General features: G+C 48.3%; 1 protein-coding gene across 1 annotated transcript in view; it reads right to left on the reverse strand.

The window, feature by feature from the left end:
- Window positions 1-24,717, reverse strand: part of LOC144818885 (RNA exonuclease 1 homolog) — a 1,142,074-nt gene that overhangs the window by 170,326 nt on the left and 947,031 nt on the right. Inside the window, exon 14 of the mRNA XM_078676714.1 lies at window positions 13,759-13,897. Coding sequence (XP_078532840.1) covers window positions 13,759-13,897 — 139 coding nt within the window. The remainder of the gene's footprint in view (window positions 1-13,758; window positions 13,898-24,717) is intronic.

Here is a 24,717-nt window from a genome sequence, read left to right on the forward strand (position 1 = left end):
ATTGCTATGTCACGTTTAGCCAGCATCATACCAATTATCACCCATCTCCTCCCATGCGGTGTCAGGTCCGTCGGGTCCCACACATTCAGTAGGCAAACCCGGGGTGCAGGTGTGAACGTGTTTTGCAAGGTCTGGCCCACCGTGCGTGACACACGCCTCCAATAGTCCTGAATATAGGGACAGGACCACAACGTGTGGAACAGCGTACCTTCCTCCCCACAGTTCCTCAGACAGTATGGGTGCTCGGCCCTCTGGATTCTGTGTAGTGTTGTGCGGGTATAGTAGACCCTGTGTAGTATTTTATACTGCACTAATCTAAAACGTGTGGATATACGCGCCTCCCTGGGTGAAGCCAAGGCTGCATTCCAGTTTGCCTCATCCATTTCCCCGATCTCGTCTTCCCAGCGTTCTTTCAATCTTACCAGTGGGTCCGGTAGGTTATTTAACAGTTTACGGTAGGTGAGGGAGGTAGCACTTGCTTCCATGTAGTCTGTAAGCAACCGGTCCTCTAACGGAGCCGATTCTGGGATCGTTGTGCCTGGTTCTAGTACCGATAGGAGTGCATGTCTGATTTGTACATATCTATACGTTTCAGTTGTTCCCATTTCGTACTGTTCCCTCAGGGCCTCGAATGTGATCACCCCATCTCTCGTCCATAGATCTCCTACCGTAGAGATCCCAATGTCGTCCCACCGGTCAAACCCCTTACTGCGTCGTAGAGTGCCTAGGGCCTTGGTATCCCATAATGGTGTGAGCTTGGTAATTACTCCCTCCCATGCTAGTCGCCTCTGGGCTTTATGCCATATAGAGACCGTATGTTTGGTCGGGCCTCTCAATTTTGTTAACAGACCTTTATTATAAAGCGGTGCTAGCAGGGTGTTTATGCCTAGTTGCCTCCTATCAGCTAGGTATGCGGGGTCATCTTGTGCTATGTGTATCCAGTGGTTAATCACCTTAAGGTGTGCTGCCCAGTAATACAATTCAAGGTGTGGGAGTGCTATCCCCCCGCTATACCAGTCCCGAACCAGCTTTACCTGTGAGACCCTGGCCGGTTTATCTCCCCACAATAGGCCTGACAATAGCGCCGACACCTGCCTGAAAAAGGATGGTGGAACCATTGCTGGGGTGTTTTCTAGGACATACAGGAAGCGCGGCAGCGCCATCATTTTGTAAAGCGCCGCCCTACCTAGAAGAGTTAAGGGGAGGGCTTTCCAGTGTCGCACGTCTGCCTTGAACCTCTCCAGCAGTGGCTTAAGGTTCAGGTCCAGAAAGGTCGTGTGGTCCCGCGTGATTTGAATCCCTAGGTATTTGAAGGAGAAAGTTTCTATCAGCAACGGACAGTCCGCCGTCAGGGGCGGCGGAGTGCCACTCAGCAAGTAGAGTACCGATTTTGACCAGTTAATCTTATACCCCGACGCCGTGCCATGTCTCTCACACAGGGCCAGCAGGACCGGCACCCCATGCGCGATATCCGTGAGGTATACCAGCATGTCGTCGGCGTATAGGGAAATCCTATCCTCCCATTCACCTCCCCATTGAATGCCCTTCAGCAGCTGTGTCGTTCTGATGACTGTCGCCAGGGGCTCTAGCACTAAGGCGAATAGCAATGGTGAGAGCGGGCATCCTTGTCTCGTGCCTCTCGCCAGCGGGAACTCCCTCGAGATGTGACCATTGGCCGTCACCCTTGCTACGGGTTCGGTGTATAGTAGCCTGACCCACGATATGAATTTCACGCCAACACCCATACGTGCCAGAACCGCAAAGAGATAGCTCCACTCCACCATGTCGAACGCCATCTTGGCATCCAAGGATAGCACCGCCGCCTGTTCCTCCAGTAGCGGAGCGCGCGCCATCACGCCGTGAAGCCGTCGAATGTTCATCGCCGTGCTCCGGTGTGGCATAAACCCCGACTGATCCGGGTGTATTAGGTGCGCCAGATGTGGCAGCAACCTAGTGGCCAACAGTTTCGCCAAAATCTTACTTTCGGCGTTAAGGAGAGAGATCGGGCGGTATGATCCGCATTCCTCCGGGGGTTTACCGGGCTTTGGTATTGCGATTATAGTGGCTGTGCGCTGGTCGGGCGGAAGTTGCCCTTTTTCCCAGCACTCCTCGTACATCTGTAGTAAAGGCGTAGACAGCGTCTCCGCCATGGTCTTGTACCACTCAATCGGTACCCCATTAGGGCCTAGTGCTTTCCCGGGGTGTAGTGCCGCTATAGCAGCCTGTATCTCCTCGGTCGTCAGGTCCGAGTCCAGCTCGTCCCGTTTGTCCTGTGGCAGGGTTTTAATAGGTATGCCTTCGAGAGACCCCTCCGCCATTTCCCGGGTGACTTCGAATTCAGGGGAGTATACCGATTGGAAATAGTTCGCTAGGACTTCCACTATTTGTGACGGTCTAGTCTGCACCACTCCGTCCGGGTCTTTCAATTGCAGTATGGCCCTCTGTCCCCCCCTCTTCTTCTCCAACCAGGCCAACAGTTTTCCCGCCTTGTCGCCCATGTCGTATACCCTGTTCACCGCCGCTGCCACATTGGCACCCGCTCTGCGACGCTCATGGTCAGCGTGACGCTGCTGACACAGCCGGAGCGTGTGTTGTGTATGTCCGGTCGGGTCTCTCTCATTATCTCGTGTGGCCCTTTCCAATTGACCCTCTAAGTCTGTCAGTTCCCGACGCTGTGTGTGTTTATGGTGTGTTATAGCTGAAACAGCCTGTCCGCGCAGCACCGTCTTGTAGGCCTCCCACAAGGTCGCATGGGAACGCACCGACCCCGCATTCTCGGCAAAGTAAGACCTTGTGCCCCTTTTCAATGCCTTGGCCACCGTCGGTTCACGAAGATAGCCCGGGTAGATAGGGTAAATGCGTTTACGTGTACTCTCATGACTAGAAAGAGACTGTGTCAGAGGGGAGTGGTCCGAGATCCCCCGTGGACGGATTTGGGCTTCCGCTACAGTGGGAAGGCCCCCCCCCCGTGTGAGGAGGTAGTCAATTCGTAATAAGCTGTCATGAACCGCAGAATAATATGTATATTGACGGTCGTCCGGGTGGGATTGCCTCCATACGTCAACTAACCCCTGTGCTTCCATGAAGTCTTGCAATCGGGAGGGCCCCTGTGTGTGTGTGCGTACTGGGAAGCGGTCCATAGAGGTATGTGCTACTGCATTGAAGTCGCCCCCTACAATAAGATCTCCTTCCGGCAGGTCTAGTAAGAAGGTTCCCAACTCTGGAAAAGCAGTGGCGTGTAGTGCCGGTGGAATATATACCGAGACCACGTTAAGCGGCTTCCCCTCCCACTGTCCATGTAGCGCCGCGAAGCGCCCCTGTGTGTCGATTTTAGTGGATTTGGCTATGAATTGTGATGTACGGTGCATTAATATCCCCGTGCCACGGGAGCCCTTCGTAAATTCAGAGTGGACAACCATACTATACCCTTTCCTATCTAGGGCCCTTGTCGCTGCCCCCGTTAAGTGTGTTTCTTGCAGTAAGACCAGTGCGGGATTCAGTCTCTTTATGCCCTGTAGCACTAACCCCCTCTTTATTTTATCTCCCAGACCCCTCACATTCCACGACATAAGGTTCAACGGGATTGCCAGCCTCGTCACATCACCTCCACCCACCATGCTGGGACAGGTAATGAGCTTTCATGCCATGCCAAGGTACCTCTACTCTGCGTGCTTGTGCCCCATGTGTTCCGTCCAGACCCAGTAAACATTCTAAAACCCCAACAACTGTCCTATCCCCAACTCCCCCCTCCCTGCCTCCCTGCTCAACGGACTTCGAACTGCCCGCCCCCCCAACTTAGCAGAGTGCCTGATCCCTACCCATAACATAGTACTTGCTCGCTGGGGTGAAGGACTCTCCGAAGTCGGCGGCCCCCTCCTTGTCAGCGGAGGCCCTCAGCCCAGTGTCCGAGGCGGCATTCACAGGCCGCGGTTCTTTCAGTTCAAATGGACAATACCCGGGGATCACTGTTCTCCGTCATCTTCCCCCTCCGGAGTATCGTTCAGAGGCGAACGTGGCTCCGTCTCGCCATCGTTTGATTGCTGGCCCTGCTGGGATCCTCCAGTACGGTTCTTGGTTTGTCTGCTAGAGCGACGAGGGGGGCCCGTCGTCCGCCAACCCTCCATCCAGTCTTGTGCTGCCTCCGGGGTGTCGAAAAACCAAGTTTTATTATCGGCCACAATCCGAAGTTTGGCTGGGAAAAGCATTGAATAAGGGATCTCCCTGGCTCTGAGTTCTTTTTTGACCTCGAAGAATGTTCTCCTCCTCCTCGCAACCTCCGCCGTGTAATCCGGAAAAAAGGCTAGCGTGGCGTTTTGAATCTTAATGGGGGGCGAGGTCCTTGCCGCCTGTAGAATGGCATCCCGATCTCTAAAATTAAAGAGTCTCGCTATAATCGGTCTGGGGTTAGCGCCCGTCTGTCGGCGCCCTCCAGGGATTCTATGCGCTCTCTCCACTGTAAAAAAATTTGAGAGTCCCTTAGGTTGTAGGTGCTGCTTGATTAAGTTCTCCACATATAAGTCCATCGACCTCGTGTCCTCCGATTCTGGCACACCTATTATGCGGATGTTGTTCCGTCTCGAGCGTCCTTTCTGATCATCGAGCTTATCTCTCAGTTCCTTATTTTCCTTGGAGATACGTTCCATATTGACCTGCAACTCCGACACATCTTCCACCAAGGCCTTCGTCACAATTTCCATCGTGTTCACTTTCTCCGACATCTTGTGGAAGTCCGCCCGAATCAGCGTGATTTCGGCTGAGATGGACCCCACCGTGGCCTGCACCTGGGTGAGGGCCCGCATAACATCGTCCAGGGTCGCTTTCTTGCCCCCCGTCGCCTCCACTGTCTTGCCCGTCTGCGACTTGGCGTCTTGCGGGGGGGTGGTGGGTTTCTCGTATGCGAAGCGATCAAGGCGGGAGTGCGCCGCGTTGTTTTTCGGCCCCTTGCCCGCCATCTTTGTTCGCAGAGCTGTGTACTCCGACCCCCGGGACACGACACCCGGCCCTCCACACTCCTCCGGGGCAGCCCCTCGTTTCACCAGTATCCTGGACGTATACTGTGCACAGTTCACCCTTGGTCGTGGCTCTCAATGTTTCAGTATGGCACCCCAGGCTCGCCTCTGGCCTTATCACTTGGCAGCTTGCATTCCCTCTGGTCAGCTACACGTGTGGCCGCCGGACTGCACTTTGTTCAAGCGTGTGGTATCGACGGGGCTCAAGCGGTGGGAACGCTCTCCCAAAAATCCCAAAAATCTGTTGCGCCGAGCCACAGTGCGGTCTTGTGTCCTTTGCTTTATCTCCCTGCCGCTGTTACAGCATTCACCTCCCTACCAGGCACCTCCGCCCGTGTCCTGGGATAGGGCTCCACGTAGTGGCGCTCAAGGGCCCTCGTGCCCTCTCGTGTGTGTTGTGCGCCCCCACACAGCGGGGGGGGAGCCGGGTGCCGTATATCGTCGCAGAAGGACGGTACCTGCGGTTTCTCGGCGTTGCCTGTACCAGCTCGGCTTTGCACGGGGACCCGGCCGAGTTCTCAAGATGGCGGGCCCCGCTCCGGGTTCTTCCTCTCCGCTCGTCTGCCCCCGGCTTCCCAGGTCGCCTGGTCCGCTTCCTGCCTCGGGATTGTCCGGGGTCCCGCCCGGGGCTGCAGATGCCCGGCTGTCACTACAGGAAGTCGGGGAGACTCCCCCTCCGTCGATGTCGCGGGCGGGCGCTTCCGGCCGCACCCTGCCCAGATCGGCACACTTCCTGCCGGCTCTCTCGCCCAGGCCAGTCCCCTGCTCCGGATCCCTTCAGGGGCCTACTCGGGGACCGTGATATCTCGGCTCCCCGGTCTCGGATTTTCGTTCCGCTTGGCCGTGCCTCTGCCGCCCGGTCCTGGGCCTCAGTACCGTCCCGCCTGGGTCAAATGTGTCGCGGATTACTTGTCGGATTTCTTTGGAGGCCGCCTCAGCCGCGGAGCTCTCCCTCTAGGCTGCCGCCATCATCGGCTGCTAGCCACGCCCCCCGGTTGCATTGTATTTTGAGTAAAACAACCTTGTGAGAGTCACCAGAGTCTACCCATCCTGGATTTCCCTAGGTGATTAGTTTTCAAAAACGTACAGGTTTGCAAAGTTTGCCTAGGTGCCAGAGCAACCCAAAATCCTCACTTATCCACTCAGCAAAAACCAGGCATGTTTTGAGTGGACAAATGTGTATCCATGGTGTGTTTTGGGAAGTTTCATATTGCCAATAGTTGGCCTACCTGCACATCTGAGGTACCAATTTTAATCGAAGACACGTGGGAGCATAGAATAGTAGGATAGTTGTTAATACTGCCTTTCCAATGCAAGCCAGTGTGTAAGAAAGAAGACATTTTGAAAACTACCTTCTAAATCACATGCTCCTATGGGTACCCATACATTCAGAGATGAGCAAATAACTGCACCCAAACTCCATATCATGTGCACATTTCTGAAACACATACGATACACCTTGATACCAACTTTGGGGGGAGGGCGGGGAGTGAATGCCCTGCAGAGAGCAGCAACCCCGAAACAGCGAACCACAGAGAGTCACAAAGGAGAGGAAGAGTGAAGGCGGCGGCTCTGGCAGCTCCGGAACAGCGACTGAGCACTACAAGCACTGCATTGTGTGCTAGAGCTGCGAGACACAGGACTACAGAAACTGCAGAGCTAAAGAACGGATGGTGCCGCTAAGGCCGCGGGTGCTTTGAGACTCTCACCTGATCTCCCGCCATGGAGCCGTGAGGCACGCCTGACCTCCTGCTCAGGTAATCTAATTGGCCCTCTAGCAGCCAAACTAACATCAATCCCCATTTCTTCAATGAGGAGTATATAGCTAGGTAGATCAGAGGACTGATCTAGCCGGGGGCCTGCTGACTCCTATCCGCCTGCCTGTCTCCCGCAGCCTGCCTCCTGCCATCCGCTTGCTGCCAACCTGCAAATTGCTACCAGGCTTGGCCAAGGCGACAGAGAAGAATCCAGGCGAGAGTCTTCAATCCTGGTTGATCCAGGTGGGTGCGGCTGGACTGTGGTGAATGGTGCCTAGTGCATGGTGGTGTATGGTGTTATTTAACTCACATCAACGCACCTCCCACAGCCCGCTCTCCCTGTCTCTCGGCCTCCCTGATTGGCACGAGCGAGCGCAGTGCTGAATAAAGGCCAAGGTGGACACCTAGCAATTTAGCCGTTCTGTCTAAAAGGAAATGAGATCTGGCAGGATCAGGGGGTGCCCGCCTAGAACAAATAAGGAGACAAAAATGAGTAAGGGCAAAAGAGGATCTTTGTCACCCAAGGGCCGCACGGCCGTGCTCCTCTCTAAAACCAAAATTAAAGCAGGCGTTTTCTCCCCTGACATGTGTCCCACTACAAGTGACATCAACTTGGAGGCAGGACCAACTCAGAATTGCTACAAATGGACACAGCCTAAGATTTATAAAAAATTTCAGTTCTTAAAAATCCGGGGGACGCCATTTTATCAAGTTCAATTGCAGCACAAGGTCTCAAAATTCCGATTTTACCACTCAAACTGTCAGATAATGGGGAGAACAGGACACAAACGAACGACCAAAGTGCAGCAACCAGCACAAAAAGCATCCCCGAGTTGAATGACTTACCACACCAAACACTCAGTATATCGGCTTCAACACTAGCTGCACAAAGTAATACCAAACTATTGCCACATGGGCCACAAGGCCATTTAGAAGCTGAAATACTAAAAGCAATTACACCAAGCAATCTAGAAACAACAAAGAAGCCGGGAGTGCCTCCTGGACAAGCTGGAAGAAAACATAAGGACAAGCAGGAAGAGAGAGGCTGCAGAGGGGGAAAAGGGAATAATTGCACTACAAACAAGGATTTGTCTTTAACAGAGATAGGCACATCACCTATCTCTAATTAAAAAACAAGGATTAGTTGGATCCCACCGCCAAATCCCTGTTTATTATTGTCATCAACACCCCACAACACAACCAGTACTCGGACAAGAGTAGGAAAATGTTAAGTATTTATATAAAATGGATGAGGGGGACTGGGATAACTTACTGATAATACCCACACATCAAACTCCGGTGAGACCCAGGTTGGACCCCCAAAATTCCCCCTCACCAGAGAACAGAGTTGAAAGGGACTCAGGGTAGGGAGGCCCCATCACTGACACACGACTTAGGAAATTCAATCAATATTCATCAAAAGCCGAACTCTGAAAATGCCTGGGCTGGCTTACTCAAGACAGTACAACTTCTAGTGGAAGCCCTCCAGTATCAGTCAGACAAAATGGATACCCAGCTAACTTTATTAAATACATTGGCAGTGTTTGTGGTGGCAATTGGAGACAAATTTGGCGCCCTGAAACTGCTTTTTCAGAGCTCACATGGGAAACTAAAAGAACAGGAGCTAAATTGTGGCTGCGCGCCCAATAGTCGATAAACTCATCTTTCTCCCCTTAATTCTGACGGACTTTGGCGCCCAAATTAAAAACTCAGTACGGAACCCCACCGAGTAACCTAAAGGCTACCCATTTTGATGAGCACGGAATAAGCATACACACCACAGGAATTCCAGTTCTTACACAGTCTATCTCAAAACAGACAAGTACAGGAAATGCCAAACAAGATGAACGCACTAATAAACTGGAATCAGTATCAGGACTCTCTCGGGGCTCAGACAGATCCGGCTGACCCAGGAGCAACTTCTAATGCCAAACAAAGGCGAGCTCAAAGGAGAAAAGGCAGGAATCAAAAATCATTCACAAAAAAAAGAGGACTTTGCCCACCTCTTTAGGCAATCACCACCTGAAAAATCTGACCCTTCAAATCAGACATCTCCAACGGAAACTGGCAAAACACAATCAAGTACATTGCGTCCTGGGCAAGGGTTGGTCTCAAACTATAATCAAAAGCCTGCCTTCAGGGATTCCTTGCGACAAACATTGCCAGGGGAAGAAGCAGAAACCCAAACTCTTAAGGATTGCAAACTAGCCAGGGAAGAAGCTGAACATCAATTACTGCCATGCAGAATGAAACCAGAAGAAACTACCACAGTGTCACGCTCCCAACCAAACATATGCAGGACCCATGGTCAAAGATAAATTCTCTACAACCACCATCTCTACTAACCAGCCAGATCACCAAATGGAAAGGACGTTCAATTATCCGCCCATCCCTGCATACAATACTGGAGGAGATGAACATATAGAACTAAGTCCGCTCACGTGGAAGCTATGGAGCTGCCCTGCGCTGGGCCAGTTACAAACTTAATTCCAGTCGATCGGATTACAGAAGTAATAATAAAATCGCCTCAAGTTAGCACAAACACCCATGAGCCCACCAACAGACCACAATCAGACAACCGAGGAAATTACCTCAATAGGAATGTGAAAACACTAGCGTTTGCACCAGCATACAGATCAAGAGGGGCTCAAGACATTAAATCAAGGTAACATCTTCGTTTATTCTCACATATACCCTCACTATCGGAGGTTAACTCAACTGACTTGGACTCAGTGGAGTTTGTCAGCCAAAGGGACCTTTGGGGTGGGTGGGGGGGTGAGGCCACACGGACAACATGGAGGTCGGAATCCATTGCACAAAAAATATTACTGGAAAGTACAACATTTAAAAACTGGGGAATAAAAATAAAACCCATCGACTCACCCGGTTATCCAGCACCACTAATACAGTGGCAAGGGAACAGACGGATAACAGAATGGTCCAACAACTCTAAGTCAATACTGAGAGGGGCAAGGGGTCCCTCGCCAGTCACCATGAGGCAGCCACAGGATTCAGGGAGACCTCAACTGAATCATTTACATCAAGGTCTTTGCCACGAAGACTCAGGATGGCCCATGAGGGTAGTCACCAACAAGTAATCAGCAAATGACAGAATATCAGGTATAATCTGTCAGAAGGGAAAATAAACTTACGGATATGCTCATGGAACATCAACTGGCTAAACAGCAAGCTGTCAGACCACGCCTTCATGAATTATCAAAAGACATTCCAGATCATTGCTTTCCAGGAGACATGGATGACGGATCCACCACATCTACAAGTATATTTACGCTTCTATGCACCAACCCTCAAAAGAGCAAGATTTGGTCATTTGCAGTGAGGCCTGGTGATCTATGTAATATAAATCTGCACAATTCAGTCCATTCACCACCAGAATTAATCGCTATAAAATTCTCAACCATAAAGGGGCCATCAGGGAATGGGCACAAGGATATAGTAATGATAAACACGTACATACATCCTAACAGGAAATCTAATGATGCAAAACTGGCCAACTTCGTAGAGTCTTGCATGAGCGAGGTCAATACACCCGATATGATACTGACAGGAGACTAAGTTCCATCTACTTGGCCCATTAAAAGTGGAGGAAGTTTCTATTCATAACCAGTTATGAACATCTCATGCTTAGAGCAGCGAATGGCAGAACTATTAGGTGATACACCCCCTGCGTTCACCTATCAATCATCAACAAAAAACTCAACGCTGAACTATAATTTTGTCTCCCCAACTCTCTTTAATGACATTTTTTCATTTAGTATGTGCGACAAAGTTGATAGCGATCACTGGCCCCAGGAACTTATACTGCGCAAAAATATCCCACGATTAATGAAATGGAAGGGCCTACCAGGCACAACCACTACAATCAACTTTAGGAAAATAAAATACATGCAATCAACGCGAGATAACTTCCACGAAGATGCTAAATTTCTATTTGAATCACGGGAAGGGGACAAGGAAAGAGAGATGGACAAATTATACATATGCCCTGGCAACCTCTTTCTCCCCCCAAATTAAATCTAAATCACAGCAGGGTTATGGAGGACACTAACTTCACCATGCCGCAAAAGATCAAGATACAATCCATCAAAAATAGTATTAATTACTCCTTGCAGCAGGTGCGCCGACCACCAACTAACATCACAAAACTAGCTGAATCGCAACAGAAGAAAACACGACTGAAGCAAGCAATCTGGGAAGCCAGGCATGACAACTAGGATATTCTATCGGCGAAACTGCATGCGGACTCCAAGTTGGAAAACATTGCGAGATTCTGGGAAGCAATAAAAAGATTCACCCATCCAATGCACGAGGGTCTGTCTTCAAATATATCCGAGGAAGACGGGGCCACTTATCTTGGAAACCACTTTTATCAAAGAAAAACCTTATTGAACACAGAAACTAGCATGGATTCCACACAGTGGCTTATCACCTTGAAGCATCAATCCAACCCAGGAAATGCAACACCAGAGGAATGGTATGAAGGAGAATCACCGGGTTCCATACCCTTAAATGATTACATAAAATCTATCAACAATTGCATCAAAAAGGGAAGGCAAGAAGGGGCACCGGGGCCCAATGGAATTCCACCTGTGCTTCACAAACAAGACACAGAATATTGGGCGAAAGCACTCAGTCCTCTGTTTAGGGAAATAAGAACAACAGGCCTACTCCCTCCATCCTGGAGAACTTTGATAATTTCACCAATCTTCAAATCAGGTGACAAGACTCAGCCTAAGAGTTACCGGTCAGTTGCCCTCTTGGACAATAAGGCAAAATACTTTGCCGACACTTTGCTGAACGAAACTGCAACTCTGGGTGGAAGACAATTCGATCAGCCCCCTAAATCAAACTGGCTTCTCCAAATCTGTTGGGACCACAACAAGCATAACAACTATGGCTCTGTTAATCGAGAAGGCCGAGATCACAAGAACGCCACTACATTTGTGCTTCATCGATTACCGGGCAGCTTTCAATCATGTAAATCATCACAAACTTTGGTTGAAACTGGCAGGCTGGGCATTCCCAAGGCTTTACCGAACCTGTTAATCTACATACTAAGACCTGGGTTCAAGTAAAGCTGGGTGACGGGTCACCCCTATCGAGGAAAATTCCAACAACAAAAGGCCTCAAGCAAGGCTGAATACTGGTCCCAACACTATTTAATCTGTTTCTTGCAGATCTGATCCCGCTATTAAATGCCAGTAATTCACACTCTCCAAAGATTGGGAACCTAGTACTACAATGCCTACTTTACGCTGATGACCTAGTATTGATCAGCCAAACAAAGGTGGGTCTACAGCGTCTTCTTGATATCACGTTTGAGTACTCTGAGGCTAACAACTTAAATATTAACCTGGAAAAACCCAAAACCATGACAATCAAAAAGAACCGTAAGAAAATACCGCTCTGGTTTTGGGATGAGACTCAAATAGACTCAGTTACAGAGTACCAATATTTGGGGGTGATGGCTCAGGAGGAGATCCCATGCGCTTCTTCAGGACCAGAGAAAGTGCAGTGAGTAGTAGAAAAGGTTAGTGGCCTGTAACAAGTAATCTAGTGCCACTAAGAGGAGGAAGTAGTATTCTGGAACGACAAAAACAGAGATAGGCATAGTCAATACATATGAGCCCTAATGTTAGGGTGCCTTTAAAAAGGGCCTGGGTCCTCCATTGGTGAACCAGATGCGTTTGGTATGTTGTCATCTACTGTTAAGGTACAGTAAGTGAATCTATAGTGGGCTATAGAAATATAGCGACAAAACAGGACGAACAAACATTTAGGCCTGCGTAAAAATGTTAAGCCCATGGCGCAGTATCAAAACGTTGTTACATGGACAAACAAAACATATATTACCAAGTAGTCAAAAATCAGGCCACCATGGTAGATAGGCGGAGTATGGTCCAAAAAAGATATGAAACTATTCTTGGTACCACCATTGATGGCAAGCCTCATGTAGGTCACTGTGTGGATATTATGCCAATACTCCTCGTACCCTAAATTGCTACTTGTGGTCTGAGCTGCCACAGAAAGAAGCATCACCAGCGGCAAAATATTTAGCAACTAGATTGTCCACTTTGGGTCTTCCCGAACTTTGGGCAACTCCTATAAGTCATTGCCTCCTTAAGAAATCAACAAATAAAATAGTAAAGAATCAATCTTGGATTGAAGATAATGCAGCCCTAACAAGGAGGTCGCATGGCTGGATGATCTGGAGTTCCTATTCCTCCCTGGCTGCACAAAAGTATCTAGCTTCGGGTTTTGCCAAATATACAAAAATTCAATTTTTAAAATACAGATTAGGCTTTCTGCCATGTACAAAGCACTTTCCATATTGGCTGAAAAACCAATCTGATCCTAATTGTCGCTTATGTAGTACATCGCAAGAAGATATGCTGCACCTTCTCTGCACATGCAAAGAACAAAGAAAAGGGGACAGTGGAGAAGAAAATGCCTAGTCAAAATAGCAACACACCTGACAAGGAAAAGTTGGACGCTGCTAAATAACTGGTTATTCCTTTAATGTACTGTAAACATCAATTGGTTATAGTGTTTTTTTAAACTGGTTTTAATATTTTAAAAACTGATGACATGCAATGAGATATTTTGTAGCAATGGTTTTAAGTAACTCTGCTAAATAAAATAAACTTGAATGCCCAACAGTTAAAGGGTCAATTGTTTTTGTAAGAATGTCGGCATTTTGTCTTTAAATTATTTTGAACTTCTTTGTGTCTTTTGCATATGCTTGCAAACATTTTTTTTTTTAGAATTGCAGGCTTGTTAAGGTCAAACTATCCGCTTTGCCAATGCTAGTTATCTATATAATTGGTATTTAGAAATCTCTCTGTACATTGCAAAATCCCTAAAAGTGATATTCTTCACTGACATTACTACTTTAGTAATAAAAGCATGTACACCCAATTAAAATATCACCGTCATTTTAATGTTAGAAGAGCCATCAAGATATTTATTACCTTAAGAGCAAAGAGATCGTTTTCTAAACTGTGTCCAATCAAAATAGTGTCAGAACTTAGCAAATTCAGCATTATTGCTTGTACATCCCTAATTGTTGTAGTTACATTCTTTAGGTCATCTTCTGTTACCCCAGAATATCTGCAACAGATTTGAGAAGATGCAAAAAATCAACAAGTCATTAAAAACAAACTGACAAATTAAACTTCAGAAGCAGTGGATTTTACCAATGACAGTAGATTTACGTGCTTATCACCATCTATAACACATTTACAATTGATAAAATGCCAAAGATGATATCCAATATACACACGTGCAAGCCTTTATCAATATACAAGTAACATTTTTCAGCAATAAGAAAGAGGGTGTGTTCAGCAAGGCGACAGACCGCAGGAAAATCCCCCAAGCTTTTGCCGAACTCTCCACAATTCACCTGTTATTCACTGAACCAGGCATCATTGTCCACTAAAATTGATGGAGGCTACACCAGTTGGCTACACACTGATTATACATGTTCGGCAGTATGTGGGGGTGACCCAACAGGGCGCCCTAAGCCTTCAGGGAATGCTAATGATCTGTTGGTACATGGGCATGGAGCAATAGCTGGACTGCCTTATGTCTCAGGAACCATAGTTTATACATCAGACAACTAATAGCTAAGCAGGAGCTCACTGGGAAATTAATATGGCCCTGGAGAGCAGCGCAGGAAAGATGGAGCCAGAGTGGGGTGAGTTGTAGCCTCCACCCTGCAGGCCTGACTAGCTGGGGTTGTGATCTACCTGGTATAGCGGGTACCATACGTCTAAAGGTTCAGCTACAGGCACGTGGTGACACGAGTCTGCCAGACAGCAGTGCAACAGTGGACGGTCTCATTGCGGTTGGACCTCAGTAATCACATTGCAGAACATAGACTTGTGTGGGGCCTATTGAGAGTGCCCTAGTTATCTCCTCAAATGTCCTTGCACACAACAGGCACGGCTTACGGTAGCTTAGTGGGTTCATTTGTTAACCAAAACCAGGCATTTGTAAAACCAGAACACTGCTGTTCTGATGAACAGTTATTTACTATGCCATGACTTCTCGTCCATTGGGAATGTTTTCCCCGAGTGTCTTGGGATGGTGGCTGTTGAATGGCAGGATGCTAATGCGGTCTGTAGGCTTTCTGTACGTCTTGGTGGTAAGGTTACTGTTGTCCAGTAGGATTAATAAATCCAAGAAAGGAATCTTGTTGGAAATGGGATCCCTGGCTGGCCAGGGCTTTCGCCAAAGTCAGTCAGAGACCACCACTCCCAAGTCAGGGCAAGGGAGTTACACGCCAAGATAACCCCTACTCACCCTCTAGGTAACGTGGCGCGAGCAGCAAGGCTAAACTTGGAGGCGATGTAGGCTAAGCATTTGCGCACGCACCCCAGCAACAACAACCAAAGGCCCACCACAAAGGAAACTCCACACAAGGTTATATAAAAATAGCCTTTGTATTACACCAAAATACATTAGATAAAACACACACTTTACAATGTGCCAGAGGCACGGGCAGAATTTACAAGGGGATATTTACAAGACAGGGCCACCTGGACCACTGTCAGGAATCAGAAGTAGCACTTTCAGAAATAGCACTTAGAAGGTAAAATATAAATGTACTTTAGCACAAAATAGCACACAACCAGTAACTACTGGTAACAGGACCTCACTAGCACCACCTGCACTAGGGAGAAAACAACCACCTATGTATCACAATACCTGTAGGGGTGTAAGAACATACACATGATGCAATGCATGACATTCATTCAGAGGTGTAAAGGCACATGACGCATAAAAACACATTCAGAGGTGCAGGGAGGGAAAACACATGAGGCATCACATTACATTCAGAGGTGTAAAACACAGGGTGCGCAAAACATACTACACATTGTACATTTCCTAACACCCAAAAGCAATAGGACATAGATCATAACAGCATCTAAACCTTTAGCGCAGAACTCACAAAGTCCAGGTTGCGCCACTGCGCCAAGACCTAAACGTAGCAGCTGCCCACTACTTGCTGGGCAGCTGAGGGACAGAACAGGGGGCCTAAACGCGGCAGCTGGCACTAAGTGCTGCGCAGCTGGGGAAAGGCCAGGGATGAAGGAGTGCGCCTCACTCCTAAGTCCATAGTACATGTCCCTAAAAGAGAAAGACCTAAACGGTGCAGCTGCCCACTAATTGCTGGGCAGCTGGAAAACAAATCTGCGCCAGGGGCCCTCACTGGCCCCTCAGGAATCAAGACTGAATCCAAACTGCGCAATAGGTTGGAGCCCACCGGCTCTGGAAATACTCATTGCGCACTTTGAGCCCTCCAGGCTCTAGGGACCATGCTGCTGCACACACCACGTGGGAGCCTCGCAGGCCCTGCATAAAGCCAATGCCCCACGGTGGAGCCCTCTTCGTTGGAGTCCCCGCCCGGGGGACTCGAAATCGCAAAGTGCCCCAGGAGCCTCTCTGGCTCTAAATACAAAATGCCCAAAATGTGGGAGCGGCCCGCTGCCATCGGGGCCGCTCAGTACATGAGGAGAGGGGCGCTATGCCTTGCAGGCACCCACAACATAGGGCCCCCTTCCCTGGGGCTCTGCAGGGGACACTCAACAACGGTGGAGCGGCCCGCTGCCAGACGGGGCCGCTCTGTCTCTGTCTCTCCACCACCCCCTCCGGCCGGCTTCACTTACCGGCTCCTTGCAGCGGGGGCGGTCCTCCTTGGCCGGGGCTCCCTCCATTACATGGGAGCCCCGCAACACCGGCGCTGCACTTGGCTGGCTGCCCCGGGGCTCTCCCTCGCTCACGGGGGCCTCGGCGGGTGTCAGCAGGGCAGCAGGCGGGGCTCTCTCACCTCATGAGAGCCCCGCTTTCTTGACACACGGGTCTTCACCCGGTCCCCCATCTCGGGACCGGGACTCAGCTCCAGGCTCAGTCTCCCTGGCGGCGCTGGCCAATCCCAGCGCGGCGGCGGGCGGGACTTCCTCCGGCAAACCGGAAGTCCCGCCCCGCATCAGGCACAGTAGTGCCTGGCTTCCTGTTTTGCGGCGCTCGGGCCGTGGCGGTGAATCTCGGGGGCATTTCAGAGGGGTGGCACCCTCGAGATTAAAAATAAACAGCGAGGTGGGCACTCGCTCGCTTTAAGTAAATAACAGGGGCAAAAGTAAAAATAAAGCGCTCCGAGCGCTAGGGAACAACACAGCGCTTTCAAGCGCTAGGGGCAGAATAAAAGCGCTCCCATGCGCTATAAAGCAAATAAAGCGCTCCTTGCGCTAGGCAACAGTCCCCCTGGCATCCAGGAGCTGGGCAGGGCAAAGAGGCCCCACGAGTCCAGGGACAAGCACAGCAGAGAAAAGTCCTCCAGGGCATCAAGGCAAGGCAGAGAGACCCCAGAGGGAGAAGGCATCCAGGGGCTGGGCAGGGCCCAGGGAGGCAAGCCTTCCCCTGGGCCCAAGCAGCAGCACGCCCCTGGTAGTTTCAAGTTGGCAAACAAGAACATTTGCATGGGGTCACAGCCCCTCTTTTATACAACTTTTCCCTTTGTCTTTAGGTGCAGGGTGGGGGCAGAACCAGTCGCAGCTGGTCTGGGAGTACTGTTGATGGCCCAACCACCCATTCTATTCACAGGCAGGGCTAGGGTCATCAGTCACACCACAGGGGGGCGGAGCCAGCATTGTGTGGGGAAAACCCAGCCCATCCAGGACACAGGTACACTCCTCCCACACATCACTCATGCTAATCTCCCACTCACCACCGGGGCAGACCCACACAGACTTCCTGGAGCCTGGCATCCCAGCCAGCTCCAGCCAATCACACGCCAGGCATATTTTACACTAATATGCCAACTCCTAGAAGTGGCGCTTCCGCACAAGACACATACACGCCGCACATACCGTTGCGCAGCATTCACTCTCACGAGTTCGCACATACCAAACTTAAGCATGCACGCCTCACGCATCAGGAACTACCAGGGACACAGACATTCCCCATGCATTCCTATGGGAGGGCAGGCCAGTCTCACTCCACGCACTCAGGGAGCGCACGCACTTTACACTGCGCCACAGTGTCAAAGTGCGCAAAGACCAGAAATCACTACACTTCAAGGCAAAAAGTTCAGGGGTGAACCTGCCAGAAGGCCCAAGTCCAACAAATCTCTTTTGGTAAAGTTGATAATGTGAATTCCAAGAAGGGGTCACGGTGGTTGATCCAGTCATAGAACTCAGGGCATCGTTCTTCCTTTCCTGTCCAGAACACCAAAATGTCATCGATGTTAACATTTCCATTCCTTGATCTTCTTGAAGAAGTGTTGGTCTACATTAGTGTATGCGATGCCTCAAAATGTGCCATATAAAAACATGCCAGGCACGGAGCGAAAGTGCTTCCCATGCATGTTCAGTGGATCTGGTGATAAATCTGGTTCTGAAATTTTAAGAAATTGTTCTTCAATGCCAATTCTGTGCACTCTATGATGAAGTAAACAGGCAAAGTTGTTGTGTTAGTGGTTAAGGCAAAATTCTACAAATCTTCAGGGCTTAGTGGCTGAATCCAAAGTAAGATAGGCCCAGTTCTAGTGATAATTCCAACCCGGAAGGGTAACCGAATTCTGAGTCAAAAGGGTAGCTGACAAGGATAAGTAGTGTTCGAGTAAAAGCATGTATTGCAATCTCACTTAAAGTATGAGGACACCAGAATCCACGAGTTAGGACACCAGTTTACTGAGAGCCAGCAACGATTCTAACCGGGACGGGCACATACTCGTCCTTTACCGGTCAACTACGGGTTCGCCATCCCAGATACCAGGTGTTAGGGAATCGCAGTCAGTCCTGTTTCTGTGACCATGGGCCATCATCACATGACCAGGGGCTGAGGTATATATTCTTGTCCTTCCTCCTTGTTCGTTGCTTGATATCGCCAACGTTGTGGCCTTGGTATCTAGCTTTTTGGTCCCTGCATTGTATAGGAGTTCTGTTGCTTTTTTGCTCCTTTTTTGTCTCCCACGGGCTCGTGGGGGATTTCAGTCCGTTTTTTATCCTTGTTTATCCCCGTTATCCCTTGTTCCTGATTTCTACCTCCCTTCTTCTTAGTTAGCGAGTTAGTCCCCTCCTCCCTGCTCCTCTCCCCGTTTTTTCTTCCCTGCTCCTATTTTTCGAGCCTTGCCCTTGTCAGCCTTGCCCTTCCATCCCTTTTTGTTCCGGCATACATTATTTGTGTGCGCTAAGGAGAGCGGGGGCCCCCGTTCTCATTCTGGTCTTACCGGCGGTGTTGATGCGCTGCTCTTTCATCACCAGACGCGCAGACAGACGCTTAGGCTTAGGCGTCTGTCCACATCGTTGTGTACACGGAAGTGACGTTTTGGGTCATTCCGCTGTTTCTCGAGTACACAAGACGCCAGAGCTTAAGAAGGAAGAGTTGTTTATATCATTTCTTATTTTTATCCCTTCCAAGATATATATTTTGTCACAAGGGGTTTTTTGTAGCTGGTATCACGTGGACTATCCCCAGCTTTCTTTTTCCCCTTTTTTGCACGGTGCTAGTTTATGCACCATTAGTGCTTGCAGGACACCTTGTGTTTTGTTGCCCCTGACTGGGTTTACTACTCCTTGAAGCACTATTTTTGTGAGAACCCAGTCCCTACACGAAGCTAAGCCTGCACTCGCCACTGGTAAGGAGAAGGAGGGGGCATGTGTTGTTTGGTGTTTTGGTGGATCATGGTCATGCATGAATAGGCTGTATTGTGGATTGTATATTGAGAGGCATTCACTCCCTTTTACCACAGGTGCGGAGGCGTGAAGGAGGGAGCCGTGTCCTGCTATACTACAGGGTGGGAGACTTGGTGTCTCGTATCAAACCACCCTCTTTTCGTGTTCACTGGAGGGCTCACTGTGTACTGTAATCAGTGGGTTTTTGGTGGATACGGGAAGGGGACTGGTGCATGCTTCGCTCCTGCAGTGCTTGGGCGGGCTGAGCAGGGCTCAACACCAGGCCACTCTACTTTATAGGTGCAGGATTTAATACGCGTTTATTAACTTGGACTCGTGGATTCTGGCGTCCTCATACTTGATGGATTCACAAATTACAGACAAATATAAAGGGTCTCAATGATAGAACTCCAATGATGCCCTTTGGGTTGCAGTGCCATACTCTAGATTCTACCACACTATTGCCTCACATATGACCACTATCAGACTAGATTGACTAGATGGCCCCATTAGCTGCCACCAACACACCACTGCGAGACCTTCTGGGTAGCCCCGCTTCTAGATCACGATCATCATTCCAATGCCCTTTTCAAAACAATTGCACTGTTCTATAACAGTGGACATGACCCAGACTATCCTAAGTCTTGGGTTCATAATCATTTATAGATTTCCTGCATAGTAGCACCATCTCAATATTGAGGTGCCCATATTGTCACATAATCGCCCAACATTTCCACCCATAGTCAATTATAAGACATGTACACCGTGAGCATTGGGTTTATTATCCCCTTGAAATGATCCTTTACCAAGTAGAAGTGTTTTCACTTGACTGATTAGCCACACAATCGCCCATCAAGACCTTCCATGGGCCATTATGGGGGATGGACAATGAGTTTTTCACAATGTGATTATGCATTACTATTAATTTTCCTGTATACCCTTTCTTCCACCAATAATATCTTATAATGAACCACTGGCCATGATCGGGTTTTTTGCCACTCCAACTTGGCGTCTGAGCATGCATAGCTGACCTCCAGGCACGTTTGCTGAGTCTCGGGATGCCTACACGTGACCCGGAAGCCAGCAGGACACGGACACACCTCCACGCCGGTCGCCTCACCGCTGCAAAATGCAACGGAGGCCGCATAACAGCCTTGACAGAGATGGCGTGAGGACAGGTAGGTGAATAGGCCTCTCTAACCTACAAGAAACTGTAAGTAACAATTTGCTTCGCCTCTTTGATTTTTCAGCGGCCACTTAGTGTGGCTACACTTACTTGGTTTTCCCACGCTACCTTTGCCTAACGCTGTGACTCCTCGTAACAGATCTCGAAGATACCCACAGCCGCATCTCATGGGGAAACTTTCCTGTTTTATTTTGGTAAGCATATCACGAGGAGTATTGGCATAATATCCACACAGTGACCTACATGAGGCTTGCCATCAATGGTGGTACCAAGAACAGTTTCATATCTTTTTTGGACCATACTCAGCCTATCTACCATGGTGGCCTGATTTTTGACTACTTGTTAATATATGTTTTGTTTGTCCATGTAACAACGTTTTGATACTGCGCCATGGGCTTAACATTTTTACGCAGGCCTAAATGTTTGCTCGTCCTGTTTTGTCGCTATATTTCTATAGCCCACTATAGATTCACTTACTGTACCTTAACAGTAGATGACAACATATCAAAAGCATCTGGTTCACCAATGGAGGACCCAGGCCCTTTTTAAAGGCACCCTAACATTAGGGCTCATATGTATTGACTATACCTATCTCTGTTTTTGTCGTTCCAGAATACTACTTCCTCATCTTAGTGGCACTAGATTACATGTTACAGGCCACTAACCTTTTCTACTACTCACTGCACTTTCTCTGGTCCTGAAGCAGTGCATGGGATCTCCTCCTGAGCCATCAAATTGCGCGAAACATGTCGACCTCTAAACATGCCCATTAGGGATATGTTTAGCTACAGAGGGCCATTATCTCCCTCAAAGCAGCATAACTTTTTTTTTATTTTTTTTATCAATGGTGGAGGGACTCTTTCTTCAAGAAACTTACGATTTACCCCTCCAGTCATCTTTTTAACTTCACATTAGGAGGCATATGTAGGTAATCTCCATTTTGCGATTCTGAAATAGCGATTTTTAAGGAATCGCTATTTGAGAATCGCAAAATGGAATGTAGGTAATAATTCGCAATTTTTTTGCGATGACCTAATATTCCTTAATTGCGAATAGCAAATTGTGAATCGCAATTAAGGAATGAGTGTCCCATTCATTCCTATGGGCCAATACGAATGAAGGGGGATACATTCTCAAATTGCGATTTTCTATGAGAATCGCAATTTGAGAATCGCAATTCCGAGGGTGCCAGGGTGTCCAAAGGACACCTGTTGCACCCCTGGAATGTGCCTGTAAGTACATGTGGAGCACAGACATGCCCTAAGGGCATGTCTGTGCGCCACATGGCACTTTGAATTAAAAAAGAAATGCATTTTTAAAGGAAATCGCAAAATACCATCTACTTGGAGTAGGTGGTATTTTGCGATTCCTTAAGCCCGAATTGCATTTTTTAATTGACGCCTACACAGCATTTAAGGAATCGCAAAATTGCAATTCCTTAAATGCTTGAGCAAAATAAGGATCCGCAATTTTTGCGATTCCTTATTTTGCTAATATGCACCTACATAGCAAAACACCGTTTGCAATTCGCAAACACTGAAATTCACCAAATTTAGGCGTTTGCGAATCGCAAACGGCAACCTACATATGCCCCTAGGACACCACTGCCACTCATACCCTCACTCACCCTTACCGCTTTATCTTGAAAAGAGATCCGATAAAGTGACCCTTCGAGGGACCCATAGAGCATTGCCCAATAATGAAGCATGACATACTTCGGAGAGTGTGAGGGCACCAAGATCAGGACACACTGTCCCCAGCAATCATAGTATTAGAACGACTACAGTCTCCCTCTCTACCTCTCCTTCATAGGAACACTGACTCTCGTGGGATATTACTGAGAACATTGCTTCTGAACGGAGAATGGGCAGTGACGATGCTGGATAGTGCATCAGAAGTCACAATAGCACACCAAAACCTGATGGACTTTCCTGGCATAGTAGAACTGAGTGAGCATATCAAGGTGGAAACACCCAATACAAATGTAAGTGTCCCACATCCTGTATACAATGTAACGCTCCAAATGGAGAGGGACATACCCAGGATAGTGAAGGGTCTCTTTTGGGAGAGCCAGATGGAAAAGTTACTGACCTTTGGTAACGCTTTATGTGTTAGTGACCTGATCCAGCCGCAGATTCCTTCCCTTTTAACTTCCAGGCATCAGGCTGGACTTAGAAATTTTTTGATAGCAGTACCCCTGCGCATCAGTAGGTGGCGTCAGTCGACCCTGCGTGATATCATAGGTGTCGTGTTAGTTGCTGTCATTACGTCCGCGCCATCAATACAACCACCACTCCGGTGCGCTGCCGTCAGTACTTTTCACGACTTTTCACACCTGAAGCACAGGAACCATGAAGTAACTGACCGTGTTGTGTTAAAAAAGGCAACTAGGGTCCTGAAGGGTAAATCCCTCAACACTAGAACCAATCCGCAGTGCATGTAGGATGGGTGAGTCAGTAAAGAAACTGCGGCTAAATCATGTCTCTACCAGATAAGGCATTACTGAAGGTAAGTAATTTGTCCATCTGATAGAGACAACTAGCCACATATTCTCCACCTTTGAACAGGTAGGAGGGACCGCAGAAAGGTTTAGACCAGCAAGTCCTCCAAGACAGAGCAACTAAACGGGCCTTCTCTGCGAACCTGGGAATGCAGGCAGTAGTGTCTGACATACAAGTGCAGCGATGCGGACTTCCACGGATTCACCACCTGGACGTTTGAGGCAAATCGTTAGGCATACAGAGCCTTATCGAACAATGAATTTCAAGTTTTCATAGCAAGCCACAGGAATCGGACCCAGTTGGCCTGGATTTACCATTTGCACCAATCAGGATTTTTTTATTAGCAACAGTGAAATATCTCAATTGCCAGCCTTCAGAGTTAGCTACAGGACATTGGCGCTGATTTGCTTTTCCTTGGAGGGAAAGCCATTTCTCCCTGTTCCTTGACTGTAACACTGCGTCTTTCCTGATTTGAGCAGATCATTTCGGCTGCCCCCACACTACGCAGGACGCTTCTTTACATCTGTGGTTGTCCTCCCGTCCTGATGAAGACCCACCACGACAGATCAGTTATCCATTGCTAGGGTCGAAACGTCAACATTAAAACTTGGTTCAGTCTTAGAGACCTCTGGGTCCCAGTTCGGAGAAATGTAGCCCTTACCAGAGAGATTGCTACAACCTTTGTCCTGACCATTCTTGAGAATTGTATACATCTGTACGTAGGTTCACAACTGTACATATGCACTTCGTCACCTGCACTGAGCACTAATGTCACTTTATAACACTTGTCACTTTCGTATTTTGTCTTCCCTGGACAGCATGTACTAATGTATATTCATGTTATCTAATGAGAATATTGAGAATTTAATAATAATTTTCTAGCAAGTACGTTTGAGTTTTCCTATACCTTGGTGTTCTGATATTGTGTTTGGGTTGTTTAGCACATTGATCGGTCTTACTTGCATTGTTACTGGATACTTTAAGTGAGTTTAAGTTTTCATAATTCTGAATATCTTTAATGATTTTGTTCAACAAATTAATTATTGCTCCCCGACAGAGCCATTGTAGTTTACTATATGAGCAATAAAAGAAGCAGTGAAACTGCTCATCATGGTTAGGAAACACTGCTTAAACAACGATGCCATCATGGAATGGTCAAATGTTCGGACTTATTCAATATATAGAACGGTGTAGTATAGTTTGATCCAATGCTTTTCTAAAGACACAAGTCATTTTAGGTGCTACCGCTATTAATTAAGAGGCAGCATGGCAAGCGGCACTGCTGAAATTAAAACATTATGCGCGGCTGGGGAAAAAAAAAAAGCACACTGCGTGGCGCACGGCCTTTTTAAAAAAAAAAAGCACGCGCGCTGTTCAAAAAATGAAAATTATGTTATGTGCAGTTTCTGCTGCAGCACATAAGAAAAAAGGTGCAGCTTGTGCCATGCTGTTTAAAACAAGCAGAGTGGGGTGCTGGAGGGAAGTGCACAGAACAGTCACCCTCTCAACACCTCAGACAATGCGCAGGATAGAAATACTGTGTGTGTTAGCCGGGGAAGCAAAAAG

This window comes from Lissotriton helveticus, chromosome 2_1 (genome assembly GCF_964261635.1).
Source record: "Lissotriton helveticus chromosome 2_1, aLisHel1.1, whole genome shotgun sequence".
Lineage (NCBI taxonomy): Eukaryota > Metazoa > Chordata > Amphibia > Caudata > Salamandridae > Lissotriton > Lissotriton helveticus.